Below are 24,624 nucleotides of genomic sequence, written 5' to 3'. Positions count from 1 at the left end.
CCTGAACAAAACTTTGTGGTTTTGTTTGTTCATGGTTTTTGTTTTGTTTTGTTTTATTTTATGGAGGAGAATGAAAATGGTACTGATTCTACAAACCTAAGCCTGGAAGTCTGCTACTGATCCTGACCTTGTTATATAAAATCAATAATGTGCTTTTAGAAAAACATTTGTGGTACAAAATAAGATCCAATAAGGAAAGGAATATTTAAGTGCAGAAAGACAAAAAAATGAAACGCTTTATAAGGTCTGTGTGCTGTCTTTTTAAAGTGGTACACAACTCGGATTACTTTGTAGTTTGAATGTTCACAAACCTTTTTCTAAAGATGTATCTAGGAAGAGTCATGACTTTTACAGAGACAATAGATGAACTTTAAGCTGCACACAGTAGTCACTGGTGGGTGAGTGGATTCACTCTGGAAATGCTACTTTTATTGGTTTGGAAACAACTTTGTCAATCATGTATGTCTGTTAAAATGCAGGTAATTTCCAAGGCAGTTGGAGAAAACTCAGGTTGACTGCTTGACATGCGCATCTCAACTACTGATGCTGAATGTAGCTTTCTAAGGAAAACGTGCATTTAACGTAGGTAAATATACTGTAAATGGTCTTTGGGAATTCTCAGAAATGGCTTAGGGCCAGAAGCGACAAGTAGTGTTCCCAAAGTCTAACGCCCGAACTATTATATGCCATTTTGAAGCTTGCATATAGAAAACAGACAGGATTGTGTTGCTTTTCTTCTAGTTTTTGTTGGAAACTTGTCAAACCACAGAATGCCATGACACACTTTTCTACTGATATTTGATATTCAGAAGCTTATGTAACTGGGATGAATTGCTTTTATTCATCATTTTAAACAGAATATTGAAGTCCTATTTTGATAATTCTTTTCTTCAAATCCTCAGCTTGTGTTCTAGTGTGAGTTTGTGTACATGCAGCAGACAGTGTCTGTCCCCTTGAATGCTGCTTGAACATAGTTCAAAAGGGTGAAGGATATATTGCAGTTTTTCTCAGTTGATTGTCAATCATAGCTTCCGTTGTGCTTTAAAGTTTAGGGGTTTTTTTTTTTCATTTCAGATACAAGTTCTCCCTCCCTCTCATGATTGGTTTGCTCTTTGCCACTAGCACACTTGCAACAGCTGCTGCTAGTCCACTCTTATTCTTGGTTAAAATGAGTTTCTAGGAAAAGCAGGAGCAATAAAAACTTATGGAAGCTTCTCTGGGAATGCTTTCCTGAATACATCAGTGCTTCAGTTTTGCCTTCTTGCTGTTCTGTCATGCCTTGCCGTCATGCAGGTTCTGCCTCTAGCATCTCTTCAGGAATGTTGTCATGAAAAGATGAGGTTTCCCTGAAGTCCCCTCTCAGTCTGTAGGTGAGTCTGCTGTAGGTAAAGCTTCACTGGCACATATTAATAGAAGACAGACATTGACAAACTGGAGTGAGTTCAGTGGGGCCCCCAGGCTGCTCCAGGGGCTTGTTCAGCCTGTGGCAGGGGGTGGGAGGACCCCAGTTACCTTCATGGAGTCTGCTGAGGAAATGGAACCAGGATCTCTGTTATGTATGATGGGAGGACAAAATACAAGGGGCATATATTGAAACTGAGACCAGACTATAAGGAGAAAAGCAGAACAGGCTGAGAGCAGTTGGAACAGCTGCCTGGAGAGGCTGTGCAGGCTGGGTTATGGGACCTTTTTAACACCTGACTAAATGAAATCTTGACCAACCTGCTCTGAGGCAACAGCTGACCTGCCTTTGCGCAGGATGTGGACCCACAGACCTCCTGAGGTCCTTCTATACCTGAATTACCCTATGAACCTCTTTTGAGCTAGAAACTTGACCAGCAACTGGCAGCTGATTGCTCTTCCCATGACAGGAGGCAGGTTGTCTGTGCAATAGAAAATTGGGCATGCTCTTGCAAAATTGGTTCCTCTTTTGAGGAGGGAAGGCTGCTTAATTGCAGGGTAGGATGAACAGTTGTGCATTGTATTTCTCAAAGCTGATGACCAGCAATAATCAAGGTTTAAATGCATGCAGCTGACTGAGAAAGTCACGGATGGTAGCAATAGGGTACATCCAAAGGCAGTAAGGAGCTAAGTCTGGAAGTATCTTACTCCCTGTTGTGAAAAAAATCTTTCCTTAGCATGCGTTACTCTTTCTAGCTAAAATAACGTTGCTGATTTTTATTTAATTCCATGTGTTCAGAATATCTTACTGCTTAATTAAGGAATAAAATTCTAATTGACTTAAAATCAGCCTCTTTGTTGCTCCGAACCAATACTGTGCATCCTCTTTGTTGGCTAAACACAACAGGGTGTCAAACATAAGCCACACTAGACTTAGGCTTGATTCCATGTTAAATAGTAAAATAGCAGTGGTCATTTGTTGTCAAAATGATCCCATGTTTATTCCTGCACTAGTTTTTGTTTCTTAAAACCAGGTCTGTGATTATTTTTATTTGCTTGCATAAACCATCTCTTCAGAGTGTAAACCAAAAGACTTTGTTGGGTCGCTTTCTCAAGATGAAGGGTGAGTGCTGCACCAAGAACATTAACTGCTTTTTTTCTAGTTTTGTTGTTTATTGTCTGACAAAAAGAAGTGGTTAATGAGCTTGGGGTACACCAGTATCTGACTCCCATCTGAACTTCTGAACGCATCAGAGAACTGAAATTCAATAGGACACAAAGGAAGTGATCATAAAAGTTAGCAAACAGCTGCTCGGAGGTGGCACATGTCTGCAACAGAAAGGTTCTGGTGTTCTTTGAAATGAGAAAATCCCCATGGCATCTCCTCCTTCAGGCACACAAACAAGATAAGGGCTGCATTAGTGCCACTGCTTGTAAGACTCTTCTCATGTCCCTCTGCAGACAGCCCTGACTCCTTATTCTTCATGTGCTTTCATGGGGAACCCCAGAAGTCACCTTCAGTGTCTCTCCCCCAGGAAAGTTTCTGTTTGCTTTTCTGGCCCCATAGAATCCAAGTTAAATAGTTGAGATACATAAAGACCCTCTAGAGCAGGGGTGTCAAACTCATGTTCACCAGGGGCCACATCAGCCTCACGGTGGCCTTCAAAGGGCCAAATGTAATTTTAGGACTGTATAAATGTAACTACTCCTAATTACATTTGGCCCTTTGAAGGCCACCGTGAGGCTGATGTGGCTCCCGGTGAACATGAGTTTGACAGCCCTGCTCTAGACAACGTGGTGTGATGACGGACGTTAATTCTCATGTTCTGCACTGTCTGACACTTCAGTGACTCAATATCCCTGTGGGATCTTTTAAGACTTACCTGAATTCAAAACAATCTTTTTATTTCAGTTACTGGATTGCACCTGCAAGCCAACAAAATTCTGTAAAGAAAAATTGCATGTTCTCTTTGTTTACTATGATGATAATTTTAAGTGAATCCTTAAAACCTTTGTTTTACAAAATACAGTGTCTTACAGGGAAAGTTCCTTCTGGAAAATTAGTTCTTGGCAAGTAAAGGACAGGCAACTTACTAAGAAGTTGAATGAAGAAACCTTTACTCTAGCTATTGAATGTATGACTCCAGAAAAGAGAAATATATCATATGGTTTTATTCTAACACTCTTGGTATAGCTCTATTAATAATAAATTTTTGATGAAGTACATGAACCTTGCTGATCTAAGCATGGAATGTCTACAATGTAGTCAGCAACAACCATTTACTACTTAGAGTAGTTCAAAATTTTGATGTTTACATTGAATTTCCAAAGTACACAGGAAATAAAATGAAATAGGAAAAGCATTTACATCCACTTTAATTGGTGGCAGGCATAAATTCATAAAAACAGAAGGGGAAGAAAGACCATTTAGCAGAAACCTCAAAAAGTGCGGATACAGATTTGTTGAATGACAATCTTTCAAGAGATTCTCCTGCAGGCTTGGCCTTTCTTGGAGACATTATGGTCATTAAACACGGTCACACAGTTCTCAAGATAAATGAAGATGAAAGCACACTGCAGAAACAAACTGCTTGTTCGACACCTTGCAGTCCATTTGCGAAGGAGATCTCAGCTAATTCACCTTTTCGTTTCACTGCTTTGCTCGAGGTAGTCGTTCTCCACCTGTTACAGATTTGTTTGAATTGTCATTACCATAAATCTTTACATGGTGACCTATGCCACAAATTACATAATATATTAACTTTCGTGCACAAAAATAAAATTGGGAAATAAGAATTAAACTTAACATAGAAAAATCACAATACTATTAAAGGGGAACATTTGATTCTGATATAAATTTGTACTGCAAGAATTTCATGTGGTCAGATGTGAAACTTTAAAAATAAAGAAAAAGTACATCAAAATGAATAATGCTAGTAGTAATATAAAGCCAAATCACACAAGATCATTTCAAGATCAATGTAATAAATGCTTATTATTCAGCAGAAAAAAAATCAGGAACAATGTACAAAATAATAGTGCAAGAACAGCTGCAATCTATTTGTTCTCATCCGTTTTGAGATTTTGGTTAAAAACTTTACAGCTGGCGAGAGATGCTGCTGAAAAACTCAGATTCCACTCAGTGGGCTGATTAAGGCACATCTTTATGGACTTCAAATGTTCATTTTCTGTGTTCATGTCTATTGAATTCTGTGGCTCCGAGACTTTCACTTGTAGCGTGCTGTGAGAAGAGAAGTGGGGGTGGGAGAGGGGGAAAAAATGAGAACAAGTTTAGTACGATTTCCTCTTCCCCTGCAAACAAACAAATTGATAAGAGGCAAGATGAGGTGGTGGCAGATCGCATACACTGTGGAGTTGGGTTCTTTTGGTTTTGTTTGTTTGGTTTTTTTACCATACTATGTTCCAGAAACCTGACTGTGCTGTGCTCTCCATGTTGGGAAAGCAGCTGGGGCTTGTGAGTTTTGAGCCAGCCAGGGCCTGTTCACCTGCAGAGAGCGACCCGCGCGTCCTCTGCAGAGCAGAGCTTGCGCTCTGCTGGCCTCCAATCCTGCCCAGCTCACTGCTGTAAAACCAAGGAGCAGGAACTGCACAAGAACTTGAAGTTGGGTTCTTTTGCTGACCTTAGTACAGCTGTGAGAGGACTAATATATAGACAGATGATATTTTGTTTCAAATACAGGAAAAGTAATACAAAAAGGGAAAGAAACCCTGCCCTTTGTGAGGAACGCTAAACAGTGTGGACTGAAACTTACTCCTATTGTTACCATATAGAATCATAGAACAGAATCATAGATAGTTTGGGTTGGAAGGGACCTCAAAGCTCATCTAGTCCACCCACCCTGCAATGAGCAGGGACATCTGCAACTAGATCAGGTTACTCAGAGCCCCGTCCAGCCTGGCCTTGAATGTCTCCAGGAATGGAGTGTCCACCAGCTTTCTGGGCAACCTGGGCCAGTATTATTACCACCCTCATTGTAAAAAAAAAGGTCTTATTTCACACATGGAGCACTGTAATTGTGCACACTTCGGTGACAAGAAGGTAGAGTTTGGAAATCCAAATTTCAAACCTCTCCATCCCTACTAATTTCTTTTTCTTACTGCCTGCCTCCTGCAGTGATCTGTGTCCTATGTGCAATTCACTGTTTCTCATCATCCCTTTCAAAAATTTCAACAACTGCAAGAATGATACAAAGTTGGAAATATTTCTAATTACTCAGATACTAAAAATAAAGTTCTTTTTATGTGATTAAGGGTCAGAGGTAACGATCATGCTATAAGCAACCCACACAGAGTTCCTCCTGGCAAAGGGGTGTTTAAGCAGCAAGAATGTCTCTTCATGGGTCTTGCTGCATTTTCAGGAAAGCAGGTTCACCACAGCATTCAGGTACAAATTATCCAGGACTGAATCTGCTGAAGTATCATGTTCACATGGGTAACAGCAGCTGAGGACATTCAGCAATTGTAAGACTACACCCTAAACCATATTAACCTTGTGTTACTCAAATACTGTTGACTGACTGACTAAACTTCTTCCCATGTCATGGCAAGAGGGAAAGACAGCTAAAGTGACAATTCACTGTTACTTTTCACAGATCATCTGAAACACAATTTTCATTCTCTCACATTTTTAAGCAAGCTGTCTAGAAGGCTGTGTGCCCTTCTGACATGGCAGTGAAACGGGCATTGCCAATATACTAACCCTGGTTCCTAACACTCTGTAACTGGGGTGCTGCTCCCATGACCTGCATTTCCTCGTGTCCTTATTCTTCTGCCTCTATCTTTTGTCTTGTACCCTTTTCCTTCATTCCTTTCTGGTTTGCACACACCTTTGTCGCTCTGACCCTTTCCTTCCCCTAGGAACACAGAAGCAAGCGCAGGTGACAGAGAAGGCTGCGGGCAGCAACGCTACTGTCTAGAACCTACAGCCTCTTCAGACTGGAGCCTTTTCCCTCCATTGCTGTGAGGAAAGTCAAAGCCTTTTCTCATGACCCCAGGATGAAGTGTGTACACGACACAGTGCTGGGGCTGACTGCTCAAGTCCTGCAGCTTTCTTGACCCCTACTGATCATGCACTTTCCAGGCATGGCCAGGTGGAAAAACTCAACCTCCTAACAGAAATAATCAACAGCTGATAGGGCTGGAGGGTTGTTTTGTTTGAGGGTTTGTTGTTTGGATTTGGTGGTTGTTGTTGTTACCCGAAAGGCGCATAAATGCCTTGGGAATCAAGAAATTGCAAACTATGACGTAGTAAATACCTGCAAAGTGCTTTAAAGATAGTAGATACATAAAACTTGTTTAATGCTGGGCAAGTGCCAGGCAGAAAAAGCTAAAGCTTCAGGCTTCTCAAATTATTTGGCATGTTACTTCTGTATAAAAACTGGGAATTGCACTAAATTGGTGTGGCCCCTTTTGCAAACACTGCTGCTAGCAGTAACAGGCTGTGTACTAGCATTTGGTTTAACTGTGACTGTAATTGCTTTCCATTTGCTCGGACTGCAGATGAAAACAGAGTGCTCTGACACTACCCAGCAGCACTCTCCCAGGAGCTCCCTAGCACGGCTTCCCTCTCGGAGGGACTCTCCCACTCTTTAGTTTTTGTACAGATTTCTGTACAAGATGTAAAAGGCAGGACTGCACCATATGCTGCTATTTGTCACACAGTAATTTACCTTCTACAAAAGAACTCTAGGAAACTCAAGAGTTTGGCATTTTAAGAGAATGCATAAAACCAGGAATAGAATAACATTCATGTTCCTGGAGTTCTCCACTATCGCACTAGAGGCTGGAGGTCCCTTTAACTTCCCAGACAGGCATTTACTGATCTTACACAATGGTCTCTAAAAAGGGTTAGAATTACCAGTTCCGAAGCCATCTGTTTACTATTCCAGCAATTATCCCCTGTTTTGTTTTTATTCACTTGGGATTGTCTCGGCTCATCAGCTCCTATGCGTGGGATTTTTGGAAGTCAGCTACAGGTGCTTCTGTAACATGGAACATGAATTCCAGCCATGGTATGTTCAATAGTTCTGTTTTCACGAGTGAAAACCTGTGGGTCTAGAAAACTATCAGTGACAACTCCAGGATCGTTTTTCTGTGTGTTGCAACTCTCAGTTCACCAAGCAACATTACTGAAACACCTCCGAACATACTGTCTTTCAACAGCATTGGAAAAAGAGGCAATTGCCTGTGTTATTCTAAGAAATCATAGCAGCCAAATCAGAATAATACCAATGGACTCTGAAGTCCTGTCTGTTCTCCCCTGGCTAAGCAGACAACACTATGTGTGGTTAAATCTCCACGCCTGCTAGGATCTAAAAGGATCATGTCTCTCCACAAAAATTTCCTTGTATCATTAAAGCAAAAGGAATTAAATAGAAAGATCTTAGAATTCCATCTTCTACTAAAGCAAGCAACAAAGGGCCTTCCATGCTCCTAAGAGCTAAAAGAAAGCCCTGCTCTTGCCCATACTTGCAGTTAAAACTACGAGTGCAACTGTTTCTTCCTGAGATTTTGTGTTTGTTTCTTTACTTTTTCCCAAATAATTCACGTATGGGAACAGAATTACTGATTTTTAATAGAAAATCACCATCAAATGTGAGTTTGTATGCCTTAAAATGACTATGAAAGTATCCCTGTAGGGTTATGTTTCTCCAAATCTTTTGCAACATTTATTTAATAGATAAAAGCATCTCCCTCCCAACTGGCTGAGAGTGAGGTTGAACTGGAGTTTTACCCTCCTGTCTGACAAAAACTCTGCAAATAGCACTTATTAAGCACCACCATTAATGATGTGCAAATTTACACCTTGGAAAGCGTAAAAGCATTTGTGATCTATAGCTCTGACTTCAGGCTTTTAGAGAGGTTTCAAGAATACTGGGTACAAATAGTAAAACTTTAGCTGCACAAACCAGTTCACTCTGTACAAACTACTCAAACATTTCCCAGAAAAGGAAATAGTGGAATATATTAGATTAAAATCTACAATGGCTATAGTAGCCTCGGCATGCTTTCAAACAGAGATTGATCCAATAATGCAACATAAATTGAAATTAAAGTAAACCAAGCATGCAGCCAGATTTATTGTCTCTAAAATTTAAACTCATCTTTCCACAATGCCAAATGCAACAACAGAGAAAACTACAAAGATATTTTAATGTCTTATTTCCATTTATCAAATGGATTTTTTTTTTAATAAGAAATAATTTTTTTCAGCTGAGTGGATGGAATCCCATTTCAGAATCAGAGAGAGAAATGCACGCCCTGGACACGGATGGCATACTCAACTAGATCAAAGCAAACTGGAGAAATCAGTAATATCCAGGGAGTCTTTTAAAAATGAGACGTAAGAGCTGGGTTTAACACAGCTGGAGTACTAAGACAAATAAAACAGTACACAAGACAGAACCAAGACAGGAGGTGAACTGAATGGAGACAAAGAGATGGGATGAGAAGTCAGAACCAGCCATAGTCCCAAACTGACATTTTAGTGGAAAAGTTTCTTCTGCTGTTCACACTAATCCAGAAATGTTTTCTTGGTTTCAGGAGAAAATAAAACGAGGTGGGAATAAGAAAGAAAGAGGAATTAAATAATGAAATATATATGAAATATGTGAGAAATATAGCTAAAAGAGGCTAGTAGGAATTTGCTGAGCACTTGTGGCACATCAGTGAAAGAGGATTATTTACTGGTAGCTACTTCCTGAAGCTATATATTGAAATAGCCACACACTGTTCAAGGTTTAACTTGCACAAAACCAAAATTACGTAGTACAGGATGTTTATTACACTTTTTACATCATTAATTTGGCTTCAAAGCCACAGCACAACAGTAAAAGCAAACAGCACATAGTGCACATCTCAGGTAAAATGGGAAGTGGAGCAGTTGACAACAGTTTCAGAGTGCGGTCACAGAAATAATGCGACTTTCTCCCCAAAACCAATCAGCTATGGAAAATGTTCGCACTCCCTTAAACATAACAGATCACAGACAACATAAAAGGTTTGAATTGCAACATCATGGTAGAAACTGGGAACTGAAACAAGTGTTAAAATATATAAAAAGCTAGAAATTAACCAGACTCGTGCAGCCATGGAAGGACCCAGCTCAGCCCTCATAGCTACCCCAAAATACAGGTTATTTAGCAGTTCACAGAAGGCACAGGGACCTTAACAAGAAAGCAAAATATTAATGTCAGCTGTCACTGAAATGGGTATTAAGCAGTGATACAATTTTAGGGCATAATTGAGTCATGATGATAGTATTAAACCTGTTAAAGAAAAAACTAGTCCTGTGCTCTCAAATCATTCACAGCGTATGGTCTTCAAAGATCTTGGAAACAAAGGCCAGCTAAGAAGCTAACAGTTGAAAGGAAGCATCATTAATTTTATGATGAACGTAATTTATTCTGCACCTAGGTACTGCCATGAAACAAGTCTGCCTCTGATCATCAGTTCCATGAAAGGAAACGACCTATTGATAATTTCTATTCATAATCGGAAGCTAGTAGCATGCAAATAAAGTAAAAAGAAAACCCTAAACACCTGTTGTGCACATAAGTACTGTTTCATTTGCCTCAGAAACATACTATATGCTGGTTTTATTCTACTTATTCATAATTAACAATGGTTTTGAACGAGGTACAATAAGCCTTGGAGGTTCAAAACTAAGTCTGCTGGTTCAGGCTGTTCTCAGAAGGAACAGAATGCCACCAGCTCAATACTGTGATTTATTATGTAAATCTTGTCATTTCATCTGGATTAATCTCAGATCTTTAATTCATAATAATTATTGTGACACTACAAATGCAATCACATTATCGAGGGAGATAATCTTGGAAATATGATGAGACAGTCCCTGGGTGGTTTATAGGACACCAGACTTCTGAATTAAAGAAGGTCAAATAATAATTTGCAAATTAGTGATTTCCTTTTCCAAGATTTCAACTAGTTAAATATAATTTAAAAACTGCTCTGAGTAGTAAACTGATCACCCTGAAATGTCTCAGGAACAAGTATGATAGACAAAAGAAGAATTTCTTCAAATATAGATATCTGGAACTTTAAACTAGAAAGACAGGTAAGAAACACCACAATGATTTTAAGAATGGATACCATAAGTATAGCTCTTAAATTTGTATTTGTATTGTAAATAAATTTTTTAAATTTTAAAAATAAATGATTGTTACTGAACATTCTGGAATTTATACTAAGTGCCCCAATAAGAACATTGAAACCTAACTGTTAAGTAGAAAGTTTCAAGTAGAAAGCTGCAGGGAAAACATAGCTAGTCGGGCTTATTAAAGTGAGTAGTAGAGAAAATAATGTGGGCAAAACACACACATTGAGAAAAAAAAATAAATTGAGCATTTAGAAGAGGAAACAAGTCAGTCAGTTGAAAGCTGGCAACCCAATAGGGAGGAAGAAGAAATAACAGATGGAGGAGATACGAAAACTGAAGTAATTCCAGATGACACCTTAATGCATTGAAAGGAGAAAGTGGAGAGAGAGATGTGTCTCAAGAACAACATTATTTTACCAAGGTACACAGCAGCCAATCAGAACATCAAACATCAAAACATTATTTTGAGTCGTGACCTGGTTAGGAACCTTACAAAAATGCATGGAATACTTTTTAATTATTGCTCAGTTAGAATAACTAAATTATTTTATTTAACTAGCAGTGAAATAATTTCTGATTTCTTTTATAGCTTTTTAATAAGGCACTATTAAAAAATCATTGCAAACAATTTTAAAATGCCAATTAACTTCTCAGTTGGGAGCTCAATCTAGTTTCGATTTGCAGTATTTAAAATAACTAATTTTCTCTTAAAAAGGTACATTAGAATTGTTCTCAGTTCACAGGTAGCATATATCCCTGTATAAATACATTTAGGTACAGGTCAAGGAATCATACATGTCTATAAACCTGTATTTGTTAAAAAAAATATAACTTGGGTTTCCAAATATTTTATTCAAATTTATTTTAAAATATTTAATATTATCTTTTAAATTACTAGGAAGTAAGCTTTGTCAATGAGGACTCCATAAACCCTCTCTGCTATAATAGGTTACACAGCCAAAAGCACCATCACGTCTCACGTTACATGGAGACCACAGAGCACGACAGTTACCACCAAAGGCAAGAACATCAAGCGATGACGTTGTAGTGGTGTGTGCATGGGAATGCAATATGTTGCTCTTAAAATCTTCTCCTTCCCATATAAAACAATTGCCATCCTGATACAGCCATCTAATTAGTTGTTGATCTTTGTAAAAATATCTAGCTTAATTAGAACCTGAAGGCCATGGGCAGCTTTCAGAAGCACTCGGTGTGCTGGGGAACTCTCAAGATTCAAGGCCATTTTAAAGGGCAGAGGCTCTTTCTTTTTAATGCTGACCACAGGAAGCACCAGAGAAAAAAACAACTTATGATAAAAAATGCTGTCTTTAAAATATGGCAAAAATCTTATTTGTATTAAATTAATAACCAGTTACCAAAAAAATACAAGGAAGAAGGAACATAAAAAATAAATACAATTTCTAAGAGCTACCAAACGTTTACCTACACTTGAAACAGCACTTCATATAAGTTAATTACATTTAGCACCACTCTGTAAAGCCCCACAAACAAATGTTTAGACTTTCTCCTATAATACTTTAAAATAAAGAAAACATTTCTATTAGTCTCAAATTTTGTTTAAACAATGTCTTTAAGACACTGTAATTACAGCAAAATGAAAGGACACTGCTGGCAAAAGGATAAACAGTGAATTAATGGAGAATTATATTTGGCTTGAAAATCTGAAAAAGGTGTCAAATCAAAGGACAGACTTCAACCATCTTTCGATTGAGTGAAAGAGGAACTAGGGAAGGAAAATTTACTCAAGAATACATGCAAAGAACAGCCCAGTCATCTCACACCACTGTAAATCTTCCCCTTGATTCTGGAACCAGAATCTGCACTTTTGGAGAGTAACTAACTGGAAGATTCTAGTGTAAGACACTTCACCAAAATTTGGTGAAAGAAGAAAAAAAAACACCACTAGCTTTAGCACCTATACGATAGAGAAATAAAATTAAGACAGCGTACACATGCCTCTATGAATTAAAGCATCTTTCTTGAACAGGATTATTTTCACAGAGCTCAATACCAAACTGGGGAATTGTTTCAGTATAATTATCCTTCTTTGTGATGGTTGGGCTACACAGATGTTTTATTCACAAGTTACATCATCACAAGCTCTGTTGCTTGATCTCTATCCTTTTCTATCTAAAATCAACCGAAGCTCTGCTTTAAGGCAGAAAACTCGTAACAGAAGAGAGGATTTCAAAAAGGATATGTATTTGTCATATTTTGAAAAATCCTAGGTAGGCCTGGGAAAACTACTATTTTATCTTCTGGAGAAAAGCTTAAGCAGAAAGACAGAAGCCTATTTATTTTTATATAGCATTATCAGTTCCCTAAAGAAAGCTGAAAAATTCAACCATTTCCTCAGAACAGAACAAACAGGAAAACATGAGTTTCTCAGTTTCTGAGGAAATCAGATTAAATTAAAAAGAGATTAACAAACCAATATGGAATAAAATTATTACACCCTCCCCCCCGCCCTCCCCCCCCCCCCCCCGCCTTTTGTATAAAACTGGGTATGTAAATCCTACACACAGGCTTAATGATCACAACACTAAACTACAGAAAATTTCTTGCAGGTAAAGAAGATTAAAGACTTCAGAGTTGAGTTCTTTGAAAGTCTACTATTCGGATAAGCAAAAGTCAAAATCCTTAGCTTGGAACCCTCAAAACAACATGAGGAAGAGCATAACCCAAGGTAATATGTAAACAATCAGTTTAAAACAAAACACCACCCAAAAATTATGCATCTCATATTAGGGCACATACATGACAGGAGAGAAAGACAAACTATAAAATTGCATTTGGCAAGTGGAATTCTGGAGTGTAAAACAAGATAGAGTATTAGACTGTGGTATTAGAGTTGCTGTTGTTGCTTTAAGGGGAATGAGGCAGAGACCATTAAGTTCATTAAATGAGTCAGGATTTATTATACATGTATAGCCAACTATATATCAAGTCTACCTTGACAGAAGTGCTTCTATAGTTTTGCATTAAAATGGCCCATTTACTGAGAGCAGTCATTCATTTAAATATTGGTTCTACATTTTCTATTAATATTCTTAATTTGGTTTATGGCTGGTTTGTGAAAAAGTAACTTTTCTGGCAATTGCAGTTCTGAAAATGTCTATCTGCTTACTCTGCATCACAAGTGAAACTTATTCTGAAGCCAAGTAACCTTCTCATAAAAAAGCCTTTGTGAAAAGAGCTGAGACATGGCTGCTGAAAAGGATTGCTCAGAATCAACAAGATATAATGACTGTTACACTGTATCTCTTCTGCACTTCACCTAAAAGAAAACAAAAGCTGAAGAGGCTTGCTTTTTTTGTCACTACATCACTGGTTTGAGACTAATGTCTCCCACAGTAGTGGGAATGCAATTCACACTGTGTAGCCTTGTCACCACTGGATTGCCCTGCCATAAGACAAATAAGCAACAATACTGGAATACTAATGCCATGCTAATACAGATGTGTAAAAAGAGTTCCTAACACTTTTTCCCTTCCAATTTTAAGAAAATTTAACAGTAACAGAAATCAAGCTTAAAAAAAAAAGTTTTCTGTTGTGCATACAAAATAACATCTATATTAATATGACAATCAAGAGACCAATTAGACTTATTAAAAATACCAAGTTTTCATAGTTAAATTACTAACACTTGTAGTCAACTTTGAAATTATCGCAAAGATTAGCAAATTCTCATTTTAAGTACTGCATTAACTTAATCTCATTAAGATAGCATTCAAATATAATGAAAAATTATAATTGAAAATTTATATTCTCTGCCAAGAAATACAATAGATTCTCTTCTAAAACCCCAGACTACACAAAGCCAAATTATCAGGGAGAAAATAAAATAGTTCATTTTAGATGAGGAAAATACCCTAGCTTCAAGGGATCTATATTGATTTTTAAAAGGTTTCCTGTGAGAACTCCCACCCTGATAGAAAGTGTAAGCAGGCAGGTGTGTCACGTCCCCGCAGGCCGCAGTACTGCCCGCTGTTGTAGTATGTCCACAGCCTCCTTTGCCTCTGGGATGAATCCACCCTCTGAAGGAAATTGTTAAAATACTCAGTATATTCTAAGTTCCTAAAATGGAGTCTTTTATTGTGTCCCTTTTTACTGTTGGATAAGTTTCTCTATTTTAGCTTGGATCTCCTGAAGCCTTTTTGGATCTTTTTTGGCCTAGTCCAACGCATGTGAATGTGGTTTTCGGTGTTAAAAGGCAACACACTGAACCACCCTCATGGAAAGAAACATAAACGCTTGCCTAAAAACATGCTTATGTCATTTTCTTTGCCACCACAGACAGTAATAATGTTTCAGTGTTGTTAAAGAAATTAAAACTGTCAGAATACAGATTTACAGTAAAAGGGAACTGCATCGTCGAAGTAACATTTCAGAAGCCAAGCAGTAACAACCAGCATACGGACCAATGTATCTACCACCCACCTTATCTTGAGTAAAGCAGACAGGTATGAAAAAGTCATCAACTCTTGCCTCTTGCTACAATGAGTACATGGAGAGTCCTGTTTGCTTGATACTACCTTGAGCTGTTAAGAACTCAATTGCTTTATTCCCACTTGCCCATCCTAACAAAAACTGAGTACGCATATAAGTGCAATGGCAGCATTCTGCCTGCCACAACGCTTCACAATAAAACAGCATCACAACACCTCTCTTTCAAGAGTATTTGCTAACACAACATGATCAGCAAAACTTGAAGAAAAACTTTAAATATTGACCATAAATGTGCATATAAGAACATTTCAAGCATGGCAACAGAACAACGGTATAACTTGTAATACCACATCAACAAAAAAACAATCCAAAGAACATATGAATGAGTAACGATGTTTTCACGTGCATTACACTTCCAGATGCAGGAATTACATTTGAAAAGACATGCATGCACAGCTAGAAATCATGTTCCTAGGCTAAAAATGTTTATATGATTTCCTTGGCTAGTACAGACAGTACACAATGTTGAATCGACATGCCAAAACAAGACATCCTTTCTGTATCAGACAATCCCCCTAAAAATACTTCGAGGTTACAAGTGTGGGGAAGATTCCAGAATGGCAATACGTTGTATTTTAACATTTCTGTCAACAATGAACTTTGTCATATCCTTTCTAAAGACAACAACTGATGTGAGAAACTATGAGTACAATGGAAAATAACAAAAGTTGCAAATGAAAGAATGTAAAATATCAAAATAGTTATCAGATTTCCTAAAGATCCAAAACTAAGGGAGGAAAGTTATCAGGTAAATAAAACTGATTCCCAATTAAAACTAACATGAGACCATATCACAGTAATAGATCTTATATTGCCATAGCAATAAAAAGTTTAATTATAAATATAATTCGAATGCAAAATTTTCTCAACTAGAGTCAAAATTATGAATTAAAAGTATGAGAGAGCTCTTTCTTCATTTACAAAGAAAAAAGAAGCAGATGGATGTTACCCTTTCCTAGTTCTGGTTTTTTTACATCAATCTGGTGTCAAGGTTTGAACTTCTTAAAAACAAATTTTTTATGTTGAATGTGACCCCAAATCAGTGAATTAAAATACAAAATAATAGTCTAAAGATAAAAAATGCTGTACTTTGGAAAAGCATTGAATGAGCTTAATATAAAGAATTTTATATATCACATAAAGCACAAAAGAAATAAAGTATATAAAAGGCATAATATAATTTATATTACAACTTAAGTTAACTTTTCAGTTTATTATCAGGGATAGTTTTCTACAGTATAGAACACAAAGATGGACATATGATTTTGCTCTGATATTTTGAATAGTTTTTTTTATTCTTCGAGCAATATAATCAGATTATTTAATACAATATTGTTTCTACAAATGAATATTTCTGCAATAATTTCATTCCTATTGCAGAACTTTTTACTTGGTATTTCACACCTTAGTTATTTTATTGAAACAAGTTGGGACTTCTGTTTCAGGAGATCTCTTCACAAAACAAAAGAAAGAATGTCACAAGTGTATTCTTTTTGTAAGTAATACAATGTCTTTTCTGAGATCACCCTTTTTTTTAACAATGTATTATAAATATCTAGCTTTAAAAATGGATTTAATTTCACACTAGCCTAAAAAGATTCCAAGCCAATACATTTAGCATAGTAAGTGTATATTGTACTTGTCTAGAATAATTTTGCATTTTAAATTGTTCTGTAAGGATTCAATGCACAACCCCTTTAGAGTCAGCAGATTTCATTTGGCATTGAATGGATACTAAAACGGATCTCTGAATGAATACTTCTCAGAAGTATGCAGTACTGGTTTTTACTACATAAAACCATCACAGATTTACATTAGAAAGCAATGACTTTTTTTAAACAACTATTTCTTAATATACTGAATTTCTGCTTCATTTTATAATTTACCCCTCCTCACAATATGAGAAACTAGACAGTGGAATGAAATTCTGTTCCTTTTGAAATTAATAAGCAACTGCAACTGACTTCGGATCTGTCAGAACTTGATCTGTTGTCTGTCTGAACTATATTAGCTCTTTTTCTTTTATCGTGGTGTGCTACAGCCATAATAGAATGTAACACACCTATCATAGCTGAAAGATTTGTATTACATACTATATACATTTCAAGCTGCACTTCCTGCATTATTCTGGTAGTATACAATGGTTAATTTCATTACCTCTCTGAAATTAAACTGAATATCATGCAATAAAAAAAAAACCCAAGGAGTAAACAAAGTGCTTAGTTGTTTGACTTATCCAATTCTTTAAGATTGCAATTTTAAGATGAAGGGGGGAACAGGAACTTACCTACTTGGTACTTTGGGTAATAACTTGCCATTTGTCCACCACTGCATGATTGTCTCTTATGCCTTTTTCTGATATTTGTATCAGTGGTCTCCCATTGCGGACTTTTTCTTTTGTTTATTCTGATAAGAACTTCAGAACTACCAGCAGGATTATCACCATGGTTTACATCACTACTTAATGTTCTACTGTGAAACTGGCCATCCAGCCTTTCAGTCACTGTAGAAGAATTAGATCGTTTAGATATTTCCATTTCATTTTCTTGTTTCTTTAATGCATTTTGTTTAGTAGAATGGGACCTTAAAAGAGGATGCCTTTTTTCTTCCATATAGGCCTGATTGCTTTTACTTTCAACAGCTTCTGGAGAATAAATGACATTATTTAACTTAAATGAATTGTGCTGCTCAATATGGTTGATTTTTCTCAGAAATATTCTACAATCTTTAAAGGTTTTGGCTTTCCAAGTACTTTGAAAGAGTTTATCTTGGCTTTGTTCTTTTCTAACATTTTGCTGGCAACAAATTGTTCCATTTGTCTCTGTATGTGACTTAAGTATATTTGCTAAACCAGGATGTGGGTTGAAGTCAGAAGATCCCATCATCTGTTGAACAAATGCATCTCTGGCTTCATTTGCTGTTGGCAGGAGGTTACTCTGAGATTCTACCAAAGTCTGAGCGGGATGGATTTCTACCGTATTTTTTTTCTGGAGCTTGGGCATTTCATCCTGGCTTTCCCCACTTGCACTTGTAAACAACTGGCTTTGGCAAAAGAACTGCAAATTTTTCTTTTTCGAGTTCCAGCCTCCGGGAGCCTGATTATACAGCTTTTTCGTTTGTCCCCACCTATCACGCTGTAACTTCTTAAATTCATTTCTTTTTAATCTGGCTAACGTAAAATTCCTTTTCATGCTTAAGACTGGAGATCTCACCATGTTATGTAACATTTGTAATTTCCCTGCTGGTTTTGAAGGAGAGGATAGTGCAAACTTTTTAAAGTGCTTTCTGAAAGGGCAAGTACTAACATCAGATTGCTTAGTTTCCACCTTTATCTCTCTAGTGCTAACTACTTCTAAAGGATTGCGAGCATTTGCCTTTCTCACTAGAGAAAGAGACTGTGTTTCTGTAGTTTGCATAAACCAGGTGCAGAGCTCATTCATATTACACTTTTTCTGAAAAAGCATTTTTATAGGCGATGTTTCAAATTCTACGAGGCAGGGGTCTAAAGGGTTTGCCATTTCAGTATTACAGTCTTGTTCAACGGGATCCCTTTTTTCACGAACACATTTATCAAACTCATTTCCCCCCACTCTCAACCAGGTATTAGTTACCTGCTCAAATCTATTATTTAGTTCTTCCAACAAAGTGTCACTTGAGGTGGAAGTAGCCCACCACCTGAGAGAGGGATTCCATGAAAAAATGGGGTCTGATGATACTTCATTAAAGGGCCTGAATTCACCATCCTTAAGATCCTTTTTTGCATGTCCTGAATTTCTTGGTTCTGAGGTATCTTTGGATGCTGTGCTCTGATTTGATTGCCACTGATTTTCCTTCCGATCTTTAGCTTTTTTCAAATGGAGTTTGTAAGATTTCTGCAGTAAGGCACTTCTACATGTAAATGCACTAGAAGATGCTAATGAATGTAAAAAATGCAGTGAGGGTTTTCTGTCTCTAGCAGAATGCCTCATTGGAATTTCACGTTTTCTTGACACTGTTGTAATAACGTTGTTTGATCCGTTCTCTCTAGAATCTTTCTGCATGCTCTTTACTTGACCCATATTATTGCACAGCTGATTTTTTCTCTCCTGTGGGATGTTTTTTTCTAACACATTCTGCTGTTGTAAAGGAGGCAAACAGTTGCTAATACTCACTTTTCTTTCCTGAGGTGAAACTCTATTCACGGTCACTGATATGCCGGAGATTTTTACCTTTGCTGGCCTACCAGGTTTTCGAATGGTGGTTAATGGTTTCTTAATTGGCCGTGTAATATTGCTGCAAGGAAGAGGTGACGCTAGGTTACTCTTGATAGGTCTGACATAGTCATAACCAGAGACCTCATTTTCAGTAGAAGAATTCTGTAAGGCTTTTACAATTTCGGTCAAAGCGTTTTCAGTTTCTGGATTGTGCCTCGCTTTGCTGTGGTCATTAGCAAAATTAGAATCAATATGTTGTGTGGGCAGAATGCTGATTACATTTAGATTACCTTCAGAAACATGTCTCTTAGTTCTTCTTGACCTTCCAAAAACAACTGTCACAGTGATATTTTTGTTGCTGTTAACTTCTTCCATTACTGCTGCATCAGATTTGGGATTTTTACCATCACTGCTAAGCTCTGGTCTACGTTCTGTGCTTTCCGTCACATCTATTTTTGGTTTTGGAGGCCGTCCAATAGGTCTCTTAACCTGCTTAACAACCTGAGGACCTATTTTCTTTGGCCTACCAGGCTTTCTTTTTAAAACTGAGTCGATGCTAATGCTTGATTTCTCCACAGCCTCACCATTTTGTTTCAAGTCACTTAAGTTAGTGTGACCAACTGGACAAGAGCTTGTAATTGCTTCCGCATAAACACAACTTGACGACTCCTTGGTATCATTTTCACTGTGATCACAATCCTTGACAGAGATGGCATGAGAAAGATCTCCTGTGGCCTCTTTATCTAACAAAGCGTTTGTGTGCCCCTGAAACAAACAGATATCTGTGCTTCCTTTAGAAGATGCGGCGGCAGATGTCAAAGTATATTTGACTCCTTCACTACTATTAACCTCTGAGACAAACATAAGCTTAATAGGACTAGAGTAGTTTAAGGGAGAAGGGATCTCCCCAGCTTCAGAAGTTGTGTGCAAATCCCCATTACTGGAAGTTGAACTGGATGAATCAAAGGTCAGAGATTTCAAAAGGCCATCATTAATTTCTTGATCTATAACCATTTCTTGTTTGTTTGTTGTCACACACACAGATTTGGTTTTACTGTTGCTTGGCACATAGGAATGTGGAAAGAAGCTTTGTCCTGTGCATCCCGTTTCCCCCACAGTGAAAGGTAAGCCTTTCCTAGCAGCTTGGTTCATAACCTCTTCATATGCATGATCTTTTAGTTTCTGGCTTATTTTGTAACTATCCAGCAATGAATTGTTAGTCTTTCTGGCCAAGTTTATTGTATCTTCTAAACGCTCTACAACAACTTGCAGATTTGTGTCTCTCACAATTTTGCTTATATTTATGTCACTGCATCTTTCACCATAAGCATCTTTATTTATTTTCATTTTTTCCAAACTTTCCAAAGACTTTTTTGCGTTGGGTGACTTTCTAAACACAATATTGTTCGTTACATACACAGAGTACCATCCAGGAGGCACAACGTTACGTTTAGTTCTGCCCAGGATTCCAATACTCTCATCCTGTAGAGGAATATGATCAATCTCTTTTAAGGTTGCACAATCTCCTTGTGTTTTTGCGAGGTTTGGCTGGCCGGTGGCAATAGCACTGTTTTCTGAAAAAACTAGAAAGCTGGAGCTGGTTTGAAAATTAGTAAGAGGTAGTTTGAAAGACTCTGTTTGGTGTACTGGAAAGCACATTGGTTTGGTCTGGCAATTCGTGCACGGATTACTTTCAAGATGTTGCAAAGCCTCATCTTCTATCCCAGTAAAACTGTGGTTTTTATTTGGATATATTTTATCAATTTTTTTTGTAGATTTCTTTGCATTTCTCTCAGAAATTGATTTTTTTCTTACAAGAGTTTCGTCAAGGCTTGCAAGCTCCCTCTTGATTTGCAAAGACTGTCGTCGAATGAATGGCGAATCAGGAGAATTATACGTCGCAAATAAAGTTTCCTGCCGCTTGCGAAATCTTGTTTGGATAATTTTGTTTTCCATTTGTTTATCATGTTGGTGAAGCAATTCCATAAAGCTGTAATCACTTGCCTTAGCATTATGCAAAAGTGAGGTTATGAAGTCTCCTAATTTAACATCATTTTCTGGTGCCCTGTCACTGCTGGAAAGTTTGACAGGATTTGTTGCTATATCTGTAGTGTCTATTGATTTTAACTTTTCATTAATACGGTCTATTAAATCTTGAAAAATGGCAGAATGTTCACCTTTCTCAGCCTTCTCAGAATTTATATAATAATTGTAGCTTTCTTGGTCTGTTGATAGCAACGTTCCATCTGAATATTCAGTCTCTTTTCCTCTGCACGTTTTGCCTTCGTATTCAAATTCTCCTTTACTTCCTTCAGCCGGCAAGAGGGACGGAGGCTGGTTGACGGATATTTCAAGCTTGTTATTGTCTAAAGCTGGAAAATCTATAACTGATCCTTCCAATGATTCGAATTCTTTACTTTGTACAGGTGATAGTGGAGGCGGCGATGGGCTCCGAGATCTATTTGAATTTTTAATGCTGTTCAAGAGATCACAATCCTTACTTGAACATGTACATGCTGCTGCTTTCACAGAATGCCTGTTATAATTTTGCAATTGTTCAGCACAATACTTATGAGAACTACATGTTTTGTTCACCATTGTCTTAATACATCCAATTGCTACAGCTTGGCATGACAAAGAATGAAAATCTTTAATACAAACAGACAGAGGTGGTAAACAAGCGTTTGGTCTTTGATTTTGTAAACAGCACCTTTTTGTCAGCATATGTCCATTGCAATTGCAAAATGAAATGTGAACATCCTCTTCAGTAAGGGAAGTGGGAGTTTCAGAGTGGACCAAATGTGTTTGCTTGCAACTGCATACTATAGGAACATTTTCATCTTGTATTAAAAATTTTAACATAGCCAAAGTCTGTTGCCAGTGATATGAACAAAAAGACTCCAAAACTTTGTTTAATGTTGATTTTCCTTTTTCCAAATTAGTTGTTTCCTCTGAATTTGCATCAGCTGTTGAGCTTGAACTGAAAATGAAAACAAATCAAAACAAAATATAAATTACAGTAAAACACCATATCTAATGTTTGTTATAATGGTTAAACTCAAGCCTAAAAAGCTGAAGTTTGCAAAACAGTTCTGTTCTATCTGCACTATTCAATCACACTTGCAAGTATCGCTAGCAATGATGTGCACTTTATCTATAGCAGTGATAGTCCTACCATAAGAAAAATAATCAGGAAAAAATTAAGGGACTAAAAGAACAGCTTGAAACATAACTTCTCATATCTAAGTGTAATTACAATAATGTTAACTTTCTATTACTTCCAACTACCTTAGTCATTAATGAAGAAAAACCTCACCATGAACCTGGGGAGCTCAGTATTACTCCCATTTCACAAAGGGAGGCACTGAGAGGGGAAATGACTTGCCTAAGGTCACAACTCAGGGTTGCGGCCGAGGCAAGAAGTGATCCACCTCTCCTGAATCCCACCCTAAGATATTCATATACCAAAGTGTATTGAACGCTCTTCAGGATACTCTTAAAGATCTTTCTAAAGACATTTTTATTTCTATATTTATTTTTAAAGAAGACTTAGGCTAAGAGAAGATGGAAAAAATAACCGTTTGCTACTGTTAGTGTTCTTCACAGACACAAGTTTTCCTTCTGGTTTTTAAATAAACTGCAGTGGTGCATCACAGGCTCTTCACTGCAATATATTACACACACATACACACACGTGCGCACACACACATGTATTCCTTCATTAAACAGAAACAGAGATAATCACCACTGGAATAAATAACTTCTATAACAAAGGTTAGTATCCTTTAAATCTCAAATACAGGGTAGGCCTATATCTAAATAAGATTTCCGAGCAGTTGTTCTCAAAGATATTAAGTGAAAATAAAGTAACTTATAAAATACTACCTTTGCTATTTAATTTATTTCTTATAAATTATTAAAACTAATGTCACTACTTACCTAAACAATCATTTATATTGAAAAGCTGAAAATTTTCCATGGTAGAAATTAATACAGATATTTCTGCAATTAAATACAAAATCCTTATGCTGGATAGCAACTATCAACAGATAGTTAACACCTAATTCAAGTGTTTTACTGAAACCAATCGCATGAGCAGAAAATGTTAGAAGAATTCTGTTTTAGAAAAGTATGTATTGTTTAAACATATCACCAAACTCTGAACATGGCACTAACTTTTTGCCTTATTAACTCCTGTAATTTTTTGCATTTAGGTCTGTATTTTGGAAAAAAAAGAATCATTTTAATTAGGTTTACAACAGTATTGATTGAGGAACATACATATTTAAAACTTAATGTGCTTTATTAATATAAAATTACCAATTCATTATCTCATACCTGATGTTATTAGCATCAATAGTAAATTTCAGTTTCAGGTTTCTTACTGGAATTTATACATACAAATTTCTATTTTTACTGTGCTACATGAATTTTAATGCTTAGAGCTTAAAAACAGCCAACTATGCTTAATTCCTCATGTTTTTTCTTTCTCCTGTAATATTTAGTATGAAATGGTATATAATCAAAATCAAGCATGTAGATGACACTGACTCAAAAGCGTAAGATAATTGTGATACTAGCTGAAATTGCAATTATGTTTAAACTCAAATAACTGAAGTCTTAAAGATAAAAAAAAAGTATTTGCATTTCCAATCTAAAGTAAAACCAGCATTATTCAAGGGCATAACATCGTCAGGATTTGACTGCTTTTGAAACAGCACTACACTGAGAAGAGTCTGAGTGTAACTCAGTCCAAAAAACCTCAGGCGTCATGAGGTGTTGGAATGTATCACTGCACTTGTGATAAAGCAGCTTGTGCCAGCAATACAATTACAGATGAAAACTAATTGCTCTCCCCACCACCATGACTTCCATTATGTTTGGAAAGGCTAGATAGAAAAAAAAAAAATGAACACAGCACTAGGTCTTCAATACTTTGTAAATCACAGTAAATTTGGTAAGTACTAATTTGCTAAAAACATGGCTATAGTAGTGTCTTTTTAGACTGAATCTCTAGCCAGAGATAGCTTTCTGTCTGTCCAGACTTGCAAGGTTTGTCTAATGGAGTTTCACTGGAGAGCCTTCATTGTAGAGGACCTATATCCACAACTGCTATTTAAAATATGCTCACCAGTGGAAAACACTTCCAGAGCCCTGAAGTCTTCTCAAAGTCAGTTTCCAAAGGTCTCAAAGCTGCTTAAAATTTGCATGTGTATTAAGTCATACCCTGGTTATCACAGACATACTGGACATTCTTCTAACACAATTTCTTTTGGGGTTATTTACCCTTGTGTAACATCTATAACCTGCTTTCCCTTGCAGTGTGTTACTTTATAAAGCTGACAGACAACTTTAATTATT

The 24,624-nt window shown here is 37.0% G+C and overlaps 1 protein-coding gene across 6 annotated transcripts in view; it reads right to left on the bottom strand.

The window, feature by feature from the left end:
• Positions 1–3,667: 3,667 nt before the first annotated feature.
• Positions 3,668–24,624, bottom strand: part of LCORL (ligand dependent nuclear receptor corepressor like) — an 80,585-nt gene continuing 59,628 nt past the window's right edge. The window contains exons 1-3 of one of the 6 annotated variants that reach the window (XM_082051298.1): positions 23,203–23,310; positions 17,362–22,243; positions 4,448–4,642 (exon numbers count right to left, since the gene is read on the bottom strand). In XM_082051298.1, the coding sequence (XP_081907424.1) occupies positions 4,583–4,642; positions 17,362–22,125 (4,824 nt within the window). In that variant the 5' untranslated portion in view covers positions 22,126–22,243; positions 23,203–23,310 and the 3' untranslated portion in view covers positions 4,448–4,582. Of the gene's footprint in view, positions 4,643–14,880; positions 22,244–23,202; positions 23,311–24,624 lie in introns of those variants that run through there. The other 5 variants (XM_082051295.1, XM_082051297.1, XM_082051300.1 and 2 more) reach the window with 5 other exon arrangements.

This window comes from Streptopelia decaocto, assembly GCF_964273445.1.
Source record: "Streptopelia decaocto genome assembly, chromosome: 4".
Lineage (NCBI taxonomy): Eukaryota > Metazoa > Chordata > Aves > Columbiformes > Columbidae > Streptopelia > Streptopelia decaocto.
The sequence above is the reverse complement of the archived record's forward strand: the minus strand, read 5'-3'. Positions and strand labels throughout refer to the sequence as shown.